Genomic DNA, 15,619 nt, shown 5'->3' with positions numbered 1-15,619 from the left:
CCTCCTGTATATAGTATGTACCTGTATGTCATCTCCTCCCCTATATAGTATATACCTGTGTCATCTCTCCTGTATATAGTATATATCTGTGTGTCATCTCCCCTGTATATAGTATATACCTGTGTGTCATCTCCTCCTGTATTAGACCTCGTTCACACGTTATTTGCTCAGTATTTTTACCTCAGTATTTGTAAGCTAAATTGGCAGCCTGATAAATCCCCAGCCAACAGGAAGCCCTCCCCCATGGCAGTATATATTAGCTCACACATACACATAATAGACAGGTCATGTGACTGACAGCTGCCATATTTCCTATATGGTACATTTGTTGCTCTTGTAGTTTGTCTGCTTATTAATCAGATTTTTATTTTTGAAGAATACCAGACTTGTGTGTGTTTTAGGGCGAGTTTCGTTTGTCAAGTTGTGTGTGTTGAGTTGCATGTGGCGACATGCGTGTAGCAACTTTTTGTGTGTCGAGTTGCATGAGACAGGTTAGTGTAGCAAGTTGTGTGCAGCAAGTTTTGCGCATGGCGAGTTTTGCGCGTGGCGAGTTTTATATGTGGTGCGTTTTGAGTATGTGCAAGTTTTGTGTGAGGCAACTTTTGCATGTGTTGCAACTTTTGGGCATGTGGCAATTTTTCCGCGGGTGCAAGTTTTGCGTGTGGCGAGTGTTCACATGAGGTGAGTTTTGCACTTGTGGCGAGTTTTGCGTGAGCCTAGTTTTTGTAGGTGGCGAGTTTTGTGCGTGGCGAGTTTTGAGCGGCGACTTTTGTGTTTCGACTTTTATGTGGCGAGGTTGGTGTATGTGTGGTGAAATGTGTGCGGAGGGTAATATGTGTTCAAGCACGTGGTAGTGTGTGGTGCATTTTGTGTGTGTGTGTTCATATCCCCGTGTGTGGTGAGTATCACATGTTGGGGCCCCACCTTAGCAACTGTACGGTATATACTCTGGTGCCATCACTCTCACTCTTTAAGTCCCCCTTGTTCACATCTGGCAGCTGTCAATTTGCCTCCAACACTTATCCTTTCACTTTTTCCCCATTATGTAGATAGGGGCAAAATTGTTTGGTGAATTGGAACGCGCGGGGTTAAAATTTCGCCTCACAACATAGCCTATGACGCTCTCGGGGTCCAGACGTGTGACTGTGCAAAATTTTGTGGCTGTAGCTGCGACGGTGCAGATGCCAATCCCGGACATACACACACACACACACACACACATACACACATTCAGCTTTATATATTAGATTTACAATGTGCAGTAAAGTAAGAAGATACCACACTATACACCACTGAAACAAATTCTAACAGCAGATAACTCCAGATTGTAGTTTCACGGTTATGTGCAGATTATTTATTGACTCTTCATATCTGTGATGTTTTATCAGTTACAAACAAAATGATGCTAGATCCTGGTTTATTGGAGTCAGTTCAGAAGAATGGTCAATTATTTTTAAAAGGAAACAAAAAAAAAAAAATTTGATGCATGCAGTGCTATGTTTTCCAGCACAAACAACAGTATTGAAAAAAATAAAAATTAAAATGGAAAAAATGTTAAAAGCAGTAAGTTTCAAAGGCCCTGGCAAATAGGTTGGCACCTTTGTTACCCGGGGTTATTCAAAAAGATTAAGTAGGGTTTGTCAAGGGCCGAGAGGCCAGAGATAATACGTATAAAACTCTTCTCCTGATGGCTCGGGCGAGGTCCAGATCACTCCCATTATGTTTGCTTTCGGTTGACGCAGAGAAGGCCTTCGACCGGGTCAGTTGGAGCATCATGTCGGCTTTCTTGCATCTATTGGACCTGGGCACCAAATTTATTGAGAAGATTCTCCCTCTATATAGGGGCCCTAGAGCTAGGGTTAAAGTTAATGGGTTCCTGTCCTCTCCTATCCACATCAACAACGGTACACGGCAGGGGTGTCCTCTGTCCCCTCTCTTGGGCCAGTTTCACACGTCAGACCTGGATCTGCATTTTAAACACTAATATTCATATTTTCCCTGCAGCAAACGCTGCTGCAGGGAACACATGAATGGGGCTTCAGCACGATGCCGGGGACAGCGCTAAACTTTAGCGCTGTCTCCGGCACACTCCGTGTGGTACCCAGTGGGCACACGGGCGGCACACGTGTGCCACACTGATGTACCACAGAAACGTAGGGCACACGGACACGGATAATTTCGGTACCGATTTTTTCCGGTACCGGAACTATCTGGACGTGTGGGACTGCCCTTGTATGTATTGATAATGGAACATCTGGCAATAGCCATTAGTAAGAACCCCAGCATTCACGGTATTCCAGTTGGGGTAGGTCAATGTAAATCGGCCTTATATGCATATGACCTGCTCATGTTAATATCACAGCCTTGCTTTTCCTTCCCCTCCATAGTCAAAGAATTTGAGACATTTGGCCATCTTGGTAATTTTAAAGTGAATTATTCTAAATCAGAGGCTCTTAATATAACTTTATCTAGGGATGAAGTTCAACATCTTAAAGATAATTTTCCCTTTAATCCTGCTGTTCTGTTGGTCAAAAATGACCGACTTTGAACTTCAATATTCTTTAATATATTCAAGATGCGGCTCTGAAACCCGTGGCCGACCGACCCATCCTCATTTAAGTCAATCAACCACAAGTTTCAGAACCGCATCTTGAACACCCCAAAAAATACCAAAGTTCAAAATAGGTCTCCCCAGACCGAACAGAACAGCAGGGTTAAACTAGATGGGTATTTCCTGAAGGAACTACAGATAGTGCTTTGGAATGTGCCCGGGCTGCCCCTGCAAGACTTTCACACATGGGTGCCCCTCAGGCGCTGGTTTGGTGGGCGGTGTCACTCTTGGGCTGATTTGGTAGAAGGGGTCCCTCAGGGTCCGATTTGGTAGAAGGGGTCCCTCAGGGTCCGATTTGGTGGATGGGGCCCCACAGGGTCCGATTTGGTGGGCGGGGTCACTCTGGGTCCGATTAGATGGGCGGGGTCACTCTGGGTCCGATTTGGTGGGCGGGGTCACTCTGGGTCCGATTTGGTAGAAGGGGTTCCTCAGGGTCCGATTTGGTGGACGGGGCCCCACAGGGTCCGATTTGGTGGGCGGGGTCACTCAGGGTCCGATTTGGTGGGCGGGGTCACTCTGGGTCCGATTTGGTGGGCGGGGTCACTCTGGGTCCGATTTGGTGGGCGGGGTCCCTCAGGGTCCGATTTGGTGGGTGGGGCCCCTCAGGGTCCGATTTGGTGGGCGGGGCCCCTCAGGGTCCGATTTGGTGGGTGGGGTCCCTCAGGGTCCGATTTGGTGGGCGGGGTCCCTCAGGGTCCGATTTGGTGGGTGGGGCCCCTCAGGGTCTGATTTGGTGGGCGGGGCCACTCGGTCAGATTTGGTGCGCGGGGTCAATCTGGGTCAGATTTGGTGGGCGGGGTCACTCTGGGTCAGATTTTGGGGGCGAAGTCACTTGGGGTCCGATTTGGGGGGCGGGGTCACTTGGGGTCCAATTTGGGGGACTGGGTCACTCGGGGTCCGATTTGGGGGGCGGGGTCACTCGGGGTCCAATTTGGGGGGCGGGGTCACTCGGGGTCCGATTTGGGGTACGGAGTCACTCAAGGTCCGATTTGGGGTCGGGGTCACTCGGGGTCTGATTTGTGGGGCGGGGTCACTCGGGGTCCGATTTGGGGGCCGGGGGCACACTTACTTTTCACACACGGGACCAGGGGTGCACTTACTTTTCATACACGGGACGAGAGGGTGTCATAGTCACTTTATTCTGATGTTTGACTTTGATAAATGATCATGTCCTAAAATGGACACTGTACATTTGCATAGCTGCCATCTTTGGAAAGTCAAGTTGGGGGTAAAGGAAAGTTCGCCATTATTTCCTATGGGAATTTTTTTTTTTTAAATGCGATTTTTAAAAAAAAACTACAAATCGGATCGACATGAAAAATACTTAGCACACCTCTCGTGGGCACTGGCTTCGAAATGACGCCTCACTGGAGTCTCTGCGTGCAGCGGTTCGGGCCGCATTAATTGCAGAAAAAAGCCTAATAATAATAAGTTTACCACGTTCGGATTACAATAATAATACTAGATGGGTATTTCCTGAAGGAACTACAGATAGTGCTTTGTAATGGTGCCCGGGCTGCCCCTGCAAGACTTTCACACTTGGGTGCCCTTCAGGCGCTGGTTTGGTGGGTGGGGCCCCTCAGGGGATGATTTGGTGGGCGGGGCCACTCTGTGTCCGATTTGGTAGACGGGACCACTCTGGGTCCGATTTGGTGGGCGGGGCCACTCTGGGTCAGATTTGATGGGCGGGGCCACTCTGGGTCAGATTTGGTGGGCAGAGCACCTCTGGGTCAGATTTGGTGGGCGGGGCACCTCGGTCAGATTTGGTGGGCGGGGCACCTCTGGGTCACATTTGGTGGGCGGGGCACCTCTGGGTCACATTTGGTGGGCGGGGTCACTCTGGGTCACATTTGGTGGGCGGGGTCACTCTGGGTCACATTTGGTGGGCGGGGTCACTCTGGGTCACTTTTGGTGGGCGGGGTCACTCTGGGTCACTTTTGGTGGGCGGGGTCACTCTGGGTCACTTTTGGTGGGCGGGGTCACTCTGGGTCACTTTTGGTGGGCGGGGTCACTCTGGGTCACATTTGGTGGGCGGGGTCACTCTGGGTCACATTTGGTGGGCGGGGTCACTCTGAGTCACATTTGGTGGGCGGGGTCACTCTGGGTCACATTTGGTGGGCGGGGTCACTCTGGGTCACATTTGGTGGGCGGGGTCACTCTGGGTCACATTTGGTGGGCGGGATCACTCTGGGTCCGATTTGGTGGGCGGGGCACCTCTGGGTCCGATTTGGTGGGCGGGGCCACTCGCGGTCCAATTTAGTGGGCGGGGCCACTCGGGGTCACATTTGGTGGGCGGGGTCACATTTGGTGGGCGGGGTCACATTTGGTGGGCGGGGTCACATTTGGTGGGCGGGGTCACTTTGGGTCACATTTGGTGGGCGGGGTCACTCTGGGTCACCTTTGGTGGGCGGGGTCACTCTGGGTCACCTTTGGTGGGCGGGGTCACTCTGGGTCACCTTTGGTGGGCGGGGTCACTCTGGGTCACATTTGGTGGGCGGGGCCACTCTGGGTCACATTTGGTGGGCGGGGCCACTCTGGGTCACATTTGGTGGGCGGGGCCACTCTGGGTCACATTTGGTGGGCGGGGCCACTCTGGGTCACATTTGGTGGGCGGGGCCACTCTGGGTCACATTTGGTGGGCGGGGTCACTCTGGGTCACATTTGGTGGGCGGGGTCACTCTGGGTCACATTTGGTGGGCGGGGTCACATTTGGTGGGCGGGGTCACTCTGGGTCACATTTGGTGGGCGGGGTCACTCTGGGTCACATTTGGTGGGCGGGGTCACTCTGGGTCACATTTGGTGGGCGGGGTCACTCTGGGTCACATTTGGTGGGCGGGGTCACTCTGGGTCACATTTGGTGGGCGGGGTCACTCTGGGTCACATTTGGTGGGCGGGGTCACTCTGGGTCACATTTGGTGGGCGGGGTCACTCTGGGTCACATTTGGTGGGCGGGGTCACTCTGGGTCACATTTGGTGGGCGGGGTCACTCTGGGTCACATTTGGTGGGCGGGGTCACTCTGGGTCACATTTGGTGGGCGGGGTCACTCTGGGTCACATTTGGTGGGCGGGGTCACTGGGTCACATTTGGTGGGCGGGGTCACTCTGGGTCACATTTGGTGGGCGGGGTCACTCTGGGTCACATTTGGTGGGCGGGGTCACTCTGGGTCACATTTGGTGGGCGGGGTCACTCTGGGTCACATTTGGTGGGCGGGGTCACTCTGGGTCACATTTGGTGGGCGGGGTCACTCTGGGTCACATTTGGTGGGCGGGGTCACTCTGGGTCACATTTGGTGGGCGGGGTCACTCTGGGTCACATTTGGTGGGCGGGGTCACTCTGGGTCACATTTGGTGGGCGGGGTCACTCTGGGTCACATTTGGTGGGCGGGGTCACTCTGGGTCACATTTGGTGGGCGGGGTCACTCTGGGTCACATTTGGTGGGCGGGGTCACTCTGGGTCACATTTGGTGGGCGGGGTCACTCTGGGTCCGATTTGGCGGGCGGGGTCACTCGGGGTCCGATTTGGCGGGCGGGGCCACTCGGGGTCCGATTTGGTGGGCGGGGCCACTCGGGTCCGATTTGGTGGGCTGCGCACCTCAGGTGCCAATTTGGTGCGCGGGTCACTTTAAGAGCTGATATTATCTGGCAAAACTGTGTCCTGGTGGGGTCATGTAGAGTTCGTAGGCGTTGGCATAGTAACTGGGTCTGACTGCACATCGCAATGAGCTAATCAGCCAGGTGGCAGTTGGCAGTTATTTTGAAATTGCCTCAGAAATCAGCCATTATCCCTTATTGTTGGAACAATTTCCCATTGAAATGCATTGAGACGAAATTTTCAAACGCCAATTGCGCCAAAACTACAAATCCGATCGACACGAAAAATACTTAGCACACCTGCCAGGAACGCTGGCTTCGAAATGACACCTCACTGGAGTCTGTGCGTGCAGCGGTTCGGGCCGCATTAATTGCGGACTGAATAATAATAAGAAGAATAAGTTGACTACGGTGGAATAACAATATAGTGCTTTGTCCCAAAGCACTATAATGACAGATCATACTAAACTATATTCTATATAGCTTCCAAACCCTTTTGGATAAGACTTTGAAAGTCTTAGTTACTCACCGGTTAACGGTGTTTCTCGGAGTCCATGACAGCACTACGGAGAGAGGGGATCCGCCCTTCAGGAACATGAAACCTACAGATGCATAAGGGCAGCACCTCTCACACGCATCAGTTGGTTTACAGAGCACAAGAGGACCACGAATGTTAATAGCATACATAATAAACCATGATACAATAATAAACTATTCACTACCCCTGAATTATATAAATAAAGGAAGAGGTGTACACCCAGAACTTAAGAAGACGGGAGGGTATGTACAGGTGCTGTCATGGACTCCGAGAAACACCGTTAACTGGTGAGTAACTAAGACTTTATCGCTCGTCCATGACAGCACTATGGAGAGAATTACAGAGAGGAACTAACTAGGGAGGGACTACAGCTTGCAGCACCCTTACACCAAAAGAGAGGTCAGAAGAGGCACCCAGATTCAATCTATAGTGGTTATAGAATGTGTTTGGAGAAGACCAAGTAGCAGCCTTACAAATTTGGTCGATCGACACCTCCAATCTTTCCGCCCACGAAGCCGCCATAGCTCTAGTGGAATACGCTTTTAGACCTTCAGGTGCTGGCTTGCCCTTTGAGATGTATGCCAGCGAAATAGCCTCCCTGATCCATCAAGCTAAAGTAGATTTTGATGCTCTATGACCTTAACTACTACCCTGATAGATAGGACACGAATAGGGCGTTATCTTCCAGGGATCGGTTACTGCTAGATATTCCACGATACATCTTTTTACATCTAAAGTGTGTAGCTTCCTTTCCTTATCGTTAGTAGGATTGGGGAGAAAAGATGGAAGAACTATTTCCTGTGTACTGTGGAATCTGGACACTACTTTAGGAAGATATGCTGGATCAGGGGACAGTATTACTCTATCATCCCTAAGCTGCATGTAAGGGGGAACCCTGGATAATGCTTGGATGTCGCCTATCCTACGCGCCGATGTTAGGGCCACCAGGAATGCTACTTTAAGGGATAGATTTTTAATAGAGGCTGAAGAAATTGTCTCAAATGGGGCCTCTGTCATGGCTGAGAGGACTAGGTTCAGGTCCCATGGCATGACCCTAATCTTTACCATTGGCCTAGACCGTTTTGTCGCCCTGATGAATCTGCTGACCCAGTAATTCTCAGCAATGTTGCAGCCAAAGAGGGCCCTTAAGGCTGATACCTGCACTTTAAGAGTATTTGGGGATAACCCCATATCTAACCCCTTCTGTAAGAATTCCAAAATCTGGTTTATCGGTATTGACTGTCCAGCTATTACCCCCGAGTTCTGAAGAAACCTCTTCCAGATCCGGACATAAATTTTTGTGGTGATTATTTTTCTGCTCTTCAGCAGAGTGTTAATGAGGCCCGGAGAGAGCCCCCTATCCTTTAACAGCACCCGCTCAAAATCCATGCCGTCAGATGAAGGCCAACCGCCCGAGGATGGAAGACTGGGCCCTGGGATAGGAGATCCGGGATGTCTGGCAAGACCCATGGGTTGGATATTGACATAGCCCTTAGGCATGGAAACCACGTCCTTCTGGGCCAGAAGTGGGCAATTACTATCACTGTGGCCTTGTCCTTCCTGATTTTCCTCACCACCAGAGGAAGTAGAGACAGGGGAGGAAAAGCGTAAGCTAGCCTGAAGTTCCAGTCTATGAGGAGGGCGTCTACTGACAGAGGATTTTCTCTGGGGTTCAGAGATCAGAATTGTGTCACTTTTCCTTTTCCTTTTGTGGCAAACAGGTCTACCTCCAGTTGACCCCATCTTTGCACGATGAGGTCGAAGATGGAGCCGTTCAGGGACCACTCTCCCTGCCTTAACATGTTGCAGCTTAAGAAATCCGCCATAGTGTGTTGTCTGCTCCTCTTATGTGAAGAGCCGTCAATGAGAGAAGATGTTGCTCTGCTAGCTGGAACAGACGATCTGATACGCACATTAGGGATTTGGAACGGGTCCCGCCTTGGTGGTTTATGTATGCCACGGTGACCCGATTGTCCGAGAATACCTGCACGTGGTGGCCCTGTAGATAGACAAGGAGTGTTTTAACTGCCTGTTCCACTGCCGCTAACTCCTTCAGGTTGGAGGACATTTCCATCTGACACTGATCCCAAAGCCCCTGGACCAATATATCCCCCATGTGAGCCCCCCACCCAGAAGGGCTAGCGTCTGAGGTGACTATACGAGTTACATTATATTCCCAGGAGACCCCCGTGGACAGGTTCTCTCGGTCTAGCCACCACTCGAGGGATACATAAATCCAGTACCTTTCTTCTTTTTATTGTCCCATCTGCTCTGGTCTCTAGCTGGTCTCCTTCGAAAGAACCTTTTCCCTGCGAAGGGACGCCTGTAAGAAGTGGTCGGTAGACTGGGAAATTTCTTCTTCTCGTCTCCGGCTTTCTCCAGCAGTTTGTCTAGGACTGGACCGAACAGGTATTCCCCTTGGGAATAGAGCATAGACAGGATCTGGATTGAAGGTCACCCGGCCAACATTTCAGCCATAGGGCCCTGCGTGCCGCATTTGATAATCCTGCCGCTCTAACAGCCATTCTTGCAGAATCTGCAGATGCGTCCGTGGGAAAGGCAGCGGCATTCTGAATTGTTGGCAGGAATTTTAACTCTGGAGACTCCCTCTTCCCATTTGGACCCTAGTTGATCCAGCCAGACCATCATTGATCTGGCTGCACATGTCGCAGCTACTGCAGGCCTTAGGGCACCTGCCGACATCTCCCATGTCCCTTTAAGAAATGAGTCAGCCTTTCTCATCGAGAGGATCCTTTAGGGAAGCAATGTCGTCAAAGGAAATAGATGATTTTTTAGACACCTTAGCCACCGCTGCGTCCAATTTTGGTGCTTTATCCCATGTGTTCACCAGGGGGTCCTCAAAGGGATATCTACGTTTAAAGGCCGGTGGAAAGGAGCCTTTATTCTCCGGCTTTTTCCATTCCCTTTTGATAAGGTTCTGAACCTTGTCATTAAGCGGAAATGACCTACACTTTTTTGGGGTCTAGACCGCCAAACATTAGGTCCTGCGCTGAAAGTTCTTGCCTTTCGTCAGCCACCCCCATGGTGGATCTAACCGATTTAATAAGCTTGTCCATCTGGTCCAGCGGGAAACAAACGATTAGAATCCTCTTCTGAAGAGGATGCCGAGGATACAGAGGTGTCTGAATCATTCTCCCTTCTAGGGCCAGCAGACGAATCCGAATCTGAGGCGCTAGGCTCCCTTCTTTTGGAAGGCTCCCCCCGGGACAGGGATTTCAGGGAATCTTTCACCTCCTTCCTGATAATCTCCCCAAGGTTTGACGTAAAATCAGGAGACTCTTCCGCCACCTATGGGAGCGGAGAAAAAGGCTATGTAATTTATCCGGTGCTACCGCTATACAATGTTCCCATCAATCTATTCCCTACCGTCTGCCGCACACACGACTGACAAAGTCTTTTAGGGTAGGCGTCTGGCAAAGGGCAAGCGCATAGTGCGCACTCCTTGTTTTTTACTTTACCAGTGCATTTTTTCCCCTAAGGAAATAAACATAGGAAAAGACTGCATCAGGGTACGTTCACGAAGATCTCTTACCCAGGCAGTAGCGGTAGGTACCGGATCACTGGGGGGGTCGGTCCAGATCCTGTTGTCTAGATCTGCGACTGGGCTGATCACTGCGTCCGCGGGTCTTCGGCTGGGGGTTCGCATGGGACCTCTCCGAGGCTCTGTCCTGCACCTGCTCCAGCACACAGACGGCAGCTTCCGGCTCCTCCATAGCTGCAGATGGGCTCAGAAGCAGCCCTGCAGCGCTATAAATAGCCCTTCCCCCGGATCCGGAACATGTGCAGCTGCGTGGCCAAATCAAAGTGCAGGACACTCCTTCACCCCCAATCGCCCCACCCCCCACCCCTGCCGCATGCAGGACAGCGGCGCTGTTAGCAAAAAGCCGGCTGGCGTTTGATTTCCGGTCCCGGCCCCGCCCCCTGCGTGTCACTTCCGGTTTCGGGCAGTGCGCTCAGGGACGCGCCCGCCGCTACACTACCGCCGCCTGTGGCTGCAGCACAGCGGCGATCGCGGCAGAAGCCAGCGTCCGACCCCCGGCTCCGCCCCCGAACCGAAAGGAGTGCACAGGGCGCTCCCGGAAGCCTGCACCGCACAGCACCAACGGGGGACCAGAGGCGGGGAAGACCGAGGCCCAGGAGGGTGAACGGACCCTGGGGGGGGGGGGGGACGACATACTCACCTCGCTGCCACTGGGGATGGACCTCCTCCGGACGTTCCAGCCTGCACCGCTCACTGTCGTGGAGTCCTACCCGGACCCACCGTGGCGCTTCCAGGGACCCGCACTGCCCGAGGTAGGAGACCCCCACGCTACCTGGGTCGGACAGCCGGCCTGGGTGTTGATAGGTGAACGAAGTCGTCGTATCTGAAGGGAATCCTGTCCTCCAGGAACAGGAAACCAACTGATGCGTGGGAGAGGTGCCGCCCTTATGTATCTGTAGGTTTCCTGTTCCTGAAGGGCAGATCCCCTCTCTCCGTAGTGCTGTCATGGACGACCGATAAAGACTTCGGTAGCTATGATAAGCGGAAGCTCTCATGGTTCAGCCGTATAAATGCGATAAAAATGGATGTACTTCCTCGTTTCCTGTATATTTTCCAGACAGTTCCTCTAATTCCTCCTCCTTTCTTTTCCAGAATCCAATCAGCCATCTCGAGATTTGTGTGGGAGGTGGTAGACCCCGGATCTATACTTTATATAGGCACAAAGGCTCAGGGGGCGCGGGTCTTCCGAATTTCAAATTGCATCACAGCGCTGCGCTATTGACATGCATGCTAGACTGGAGGTTCCACAGGTCAGACAAACAATGGCTGGGAATAGAACAAATTAGTTCTACAATTCCACTCCATAACCTTCCCTGGATCAGCCCTAAAAGTAGAGGTCAATTCAGTTCTGAAGCTGACCACCTTAAAGATACAATTAGAGGATGGGATCTGGAGACCCGCAGAGGCTCTCTGTCCTTAGGCAGTGGACCGTTTACGCCTCTCTACTCTAATCCAGAGTTTCCCCGGGGGTGGAGAGGGATCATTTTCTTGGGTGGGAGAGAGGGGACAATACCAGATGCTTTCATGTCCTCAAGGGTTCGGCCATGCCCGCTTTCGAATCAGTGCAGCCGTTAGAGGGAGGGGGCCCTTCTGATTAGTTGGAATACCTCGAATTAAAATCCTTCCTCTCGTCTCCAGAGGGCGCAGGCTCATACTCCTCCCTTCCTACGCCGTTTGAAAAGCTTTTACTGCTGGGGTCGCCGCCTGCACATGCTGTCTCCTTAATATATGCTCTTTTGAACCAAAATACCAAAGACAAGTTCCCCAAGTATGTGGAGAGGTGAGTTTGGAGTTGCTATATCGGAGGCGGAGTGGAGGAAGGCGTTGGTATATTCACAAATTCTCTATTGCCTGTGCCGCACAGGAAAAGAATTACAAAATTCTCACCAGGTGGTATCGCTCTCCTGATGTCTTACACGCCGCTCATCCTTCCGTCCAGGTGCTGGCATTGTGGAGTAGAGAGAGGTGCCATGCTACACATTTGGTGGGGGATGTAAGCATATTAAGCCATTTTGGGATTCTGTCTTTTCCGCATATCAAGCCATTAGCGGTCATTTGGTGACCAGCCTTCAAAGTATGGAGGAATTGTCCGCTGAGATTAACAGTTCAATGGAGAAATATCTGCAGGTCTGGAGTCCTTGGATTTTGTATATTGACTCTCAGGACTTTCAATCCCTCTTTTCTAAGCCATAAGGAAGATAAATTGAACAATACGGGTTAGACGGACGTCATTATAGGAGTGCAAGTTTCCCCCTTCTACTGTATATCAGATTCCATGGTTACTCCCCCTCCCCCATATTCCTCTTCTTAAGGTACTGTCACACTAGACGATATCGCTAGCGATCCGTGACGTTGCAGCGTCCTCGCTAGCGATATCGTCCAGTGTGACAGGCAGCAGCGATCAGGCCCCTGCTGTGCTGTCGCTGGTCGGGGAAGAAAGTCCAGAACTTTATTTCGTCGCTGGACTCCCCGTAGACATCGCTGAATCGGCGTGTGTGACACCGATTCAGCGATGTCTTCGCTGGTAACCAGGGTAAACATCGGGTAACTAAGCGCAGGGCCGCGCTTAGTAACCCGATGTTTACCCTGGTTACCATCCTAAAAGTAAAAAAACAAACACTACATACTTACCTACAGCCGTCTGTCCTCCAGCGCTGTGCTCTGCACTCCTCCTGCTCTGGCTGTGAGCGTCGGTCAGCCGGAAAGCAGAGCGGTGACGTCACCGCTCTGCTTTCTGGCTGCCCGGCGCTCACAGCCAGACCAGAGAAGCAGAGCGCCGAGGACAGACGGCTGTAGGTAAGTATGTAGCGTTTGTTTTTTTACTTTTTAGGATGGTAACCAGGGTAAACATCGGGTTACTAAGCGCGGCCCTGCGCTTAGTTACCCGATGTTTACCCTGGTTACCCGGGGACCTCGGGATCGTTGGTTGCTGGAGAGCTGTCTGTGTGACAGCTCTCCAGCGACCAAACAGCGACGCTGCAGCGATCCGGATCGTTGTCGGTATCGCTGCAGCGTCGCTATGTGTGACGGTACCTTTAGTCTCATTCTTTCAGTACGTGTTTATACCATTATTACTTGGAGTGACCTAACTCCTCCTGTTTGAGTCGCTCTCTTTCAGAGGATACCTCATATGTATCACCAAAGGTCATACAATCTCCCTGGATAGGGTATACCTATATCCGCCATGGATTTTTTTTTTTCTTTCTTTTCTGATCTTGTTGGACTTGATTGAAAATGATTTTGACCTGAAAGCTATATTATTTCGGGACTTGTTGGTTACAGGTTACATATACAGTTGTATATGAGATTTCTTTTTGTACTCAATACTTTTTATGTTGATGAATCCTTTGTCCTTGTTTGTTTTGAAGTTCTTTTCAATAAAAACAGATTAAACATAAAAGCAGTAAGTTTAACTCAAATCTTCCATATATAAATAAGGCTACTTTCACTCTAGCGCTTTTTGCAATCCGTCGTTTTAGGCAAAATACGGATACTGCAAATGTGCTCGCAGGATCCGTTTTTTGCCCATAGACTTGTATTGCCGACGGATCGCGTCCGTCGTGCAACAGATCCGCCGTGTTTTGGCGGACCGTCGGCACAAAAAAAGTTCAAGTGAACGTTTTTCTCCATCGCGTCAACCGCCCATGCACGGCCGAAACTCCGCCCCCACCTCCCTGGACTTCAGAATGGGCAGCGGATGCAGTATAAAAACTGCATCCGCTGCCACGTCGGGCACAAATTTCACAACGTGCATCGGTACGTCGACCCGACGCATAGTGACGAACCCGTACCAACGCAAGTGTGAAAAAAGGCCTAAGGAGTCAATTCAGATTTCTTGAAATTATTGATTGTGACTTCATATTTAATAGAGCTGAAGATAAAACATACCTCTGCAAACAACGAATTCCCATTACGGTTTGGATCTTGTGCCTTCTGTAATGCGCTATCTAGTTGAATCTGCAACTCGGAGTTTGCGTCACGTGACCTCTAAATTTTGTTCCACACGATACATGTAAATCATTAAAAAAAAAAATATTTAGTTAGGTCAAATATGGTTTTCTTAAAGCATAAGAAATGACAATTACAAGAAAAAATGAAAATCTATTTCAGAATTGAATCGGTCACCAAATTCGAGCTGCACAATTGCATCCAGGTACGTTATTCTATTAAACAGTCCTCTAGTTGTAAGTCTGTGATATAGAAGGGTTAATAGTTTGCCTTTAAGAACCTTTTGCCTTTAATTGTTAGAATTGCTAGAATCTGTCGACGCAGTAGTCTGATGGTCTCCTCTCAAGGAGACTATACTTCTTATGTATGTTCTCAATAGTCAGCAACAACATATTCTGGGTGCATGGTAAATAAAGTATGAGCCTGGGTGATGGTGGGGGCTACATGAGTTGCATAGAAATGCATTAGTTGTAAATGGTATAAAACTGCCTTGTTTTTTGATATATCAGATAAAAGTGACTTGCTCACAGAATATGTGTCAGGTGTCCTTTGTCTCCAAGCGCGCTTGTAAAATGACGGGCATCATCTCCTGATTTGGCCTCACTGGTGATCTGTCATGTCTGACATTTGGGTCAGAATGAAAACAGCTATGACAGTTTTGGCACCCGACCAGGGCCGTGGTAGCCAGCCTATTCGAAATCCGTATGTGGGAGCTTCCTGGGAGATTGGACATGCAAAACACCAGCTGCAGCAAGGTGAGAAATTTTATTCTTACACTCTGTTTTGCACTTGCACTCTCTCTTCTGGATCTCTCCATATCTCTGGGTAAAAGGCTGCGAACAAGGTTCAAAGAATCCACATCACCAGTGAGTTTTGTGTTCTGTCTGTTTATGTCCGTATTAGAGTTGAATAATAGAGTTATAAGATGATAATTGTGATAATGAGTGTCAGTAGACACTGCAGCGTTTTTTTTTTATATAGAGTTGTGTTAATTCCAAAGTGCAAAACAGGCAGGCTGTGTGAACCTTGTATGTATGTATGTATGTATGTCTATGAGAACCTCTGAATGAGATGAGAGGTGAGTAAATTAGTATAAGGGATATATAGATAAATCCAAGTTTGTTTAGGGGTTCCGTTAGGTGTGGTCCTCTGTATGTGATAGAAGACATTATTCAACTCAATTTGAGCTGAATTAGGTGGAGTGATTGAGATAATGGATTTTCTTCTTGTAAAAATCAACTGAAAAGTGAAAGGAAAAAGAAAAAACAATCCCTGAATGAGCACATATGAATGAATGATCACATAAGTGTCATTACTTATCTAACTGTTGTTGAGGGTCCAGGATGAATGAGTTGAGGATATTTTTAAT

General features: G+C 50.0%; 1 protein-coding gene across 8 annotated transcripts in view; it reads right to left on the bottom strand.

Moving 5' to 3' along the window:
* SPDL1 (spindle apparatus coiled-coil protein 1) overlaps positions 1-15,619 on the bottom strand; it is a 582,388-nt gene that overhangs the window by 340,219 nt on the left and 226,550 nt on the right. For all 8 annotated transcript variants that reach the window (XM_069763905.1, XM_069763907.1, XM_069763910.1 and 5 more), the window contains one exon: positions 14,191-14,289. In XM_069763905.1, coding sequence (XP_069620006.1) covers positions 14,191-14,289 — 99 coding nt within the window. The remainder of the gene's footprint in view (positions 1-14,190; positions 14,290-15,619) is intronic.

The sequence above is a fragment of the Ranitomeya imitator genome, chromosome 4 (genome assembly GCF_032444005.1).
Source record: "Ranitomeya imitator isolate aRanImi1 chromosome 4, aRanImi1.pri, whole genome shotgun sequence".
Classification (NCBI taxonomy): Eukaryota; Metazoa; Chordata; class Amphibia; order Anura; family Dendrobatidae; genus Ranitomeya; species Ranitomeya imitator.
Note: the sequence above shows the minus strand (reverse complement) of the source record. Positions and strands in the feature narration are given on the sequence as shown.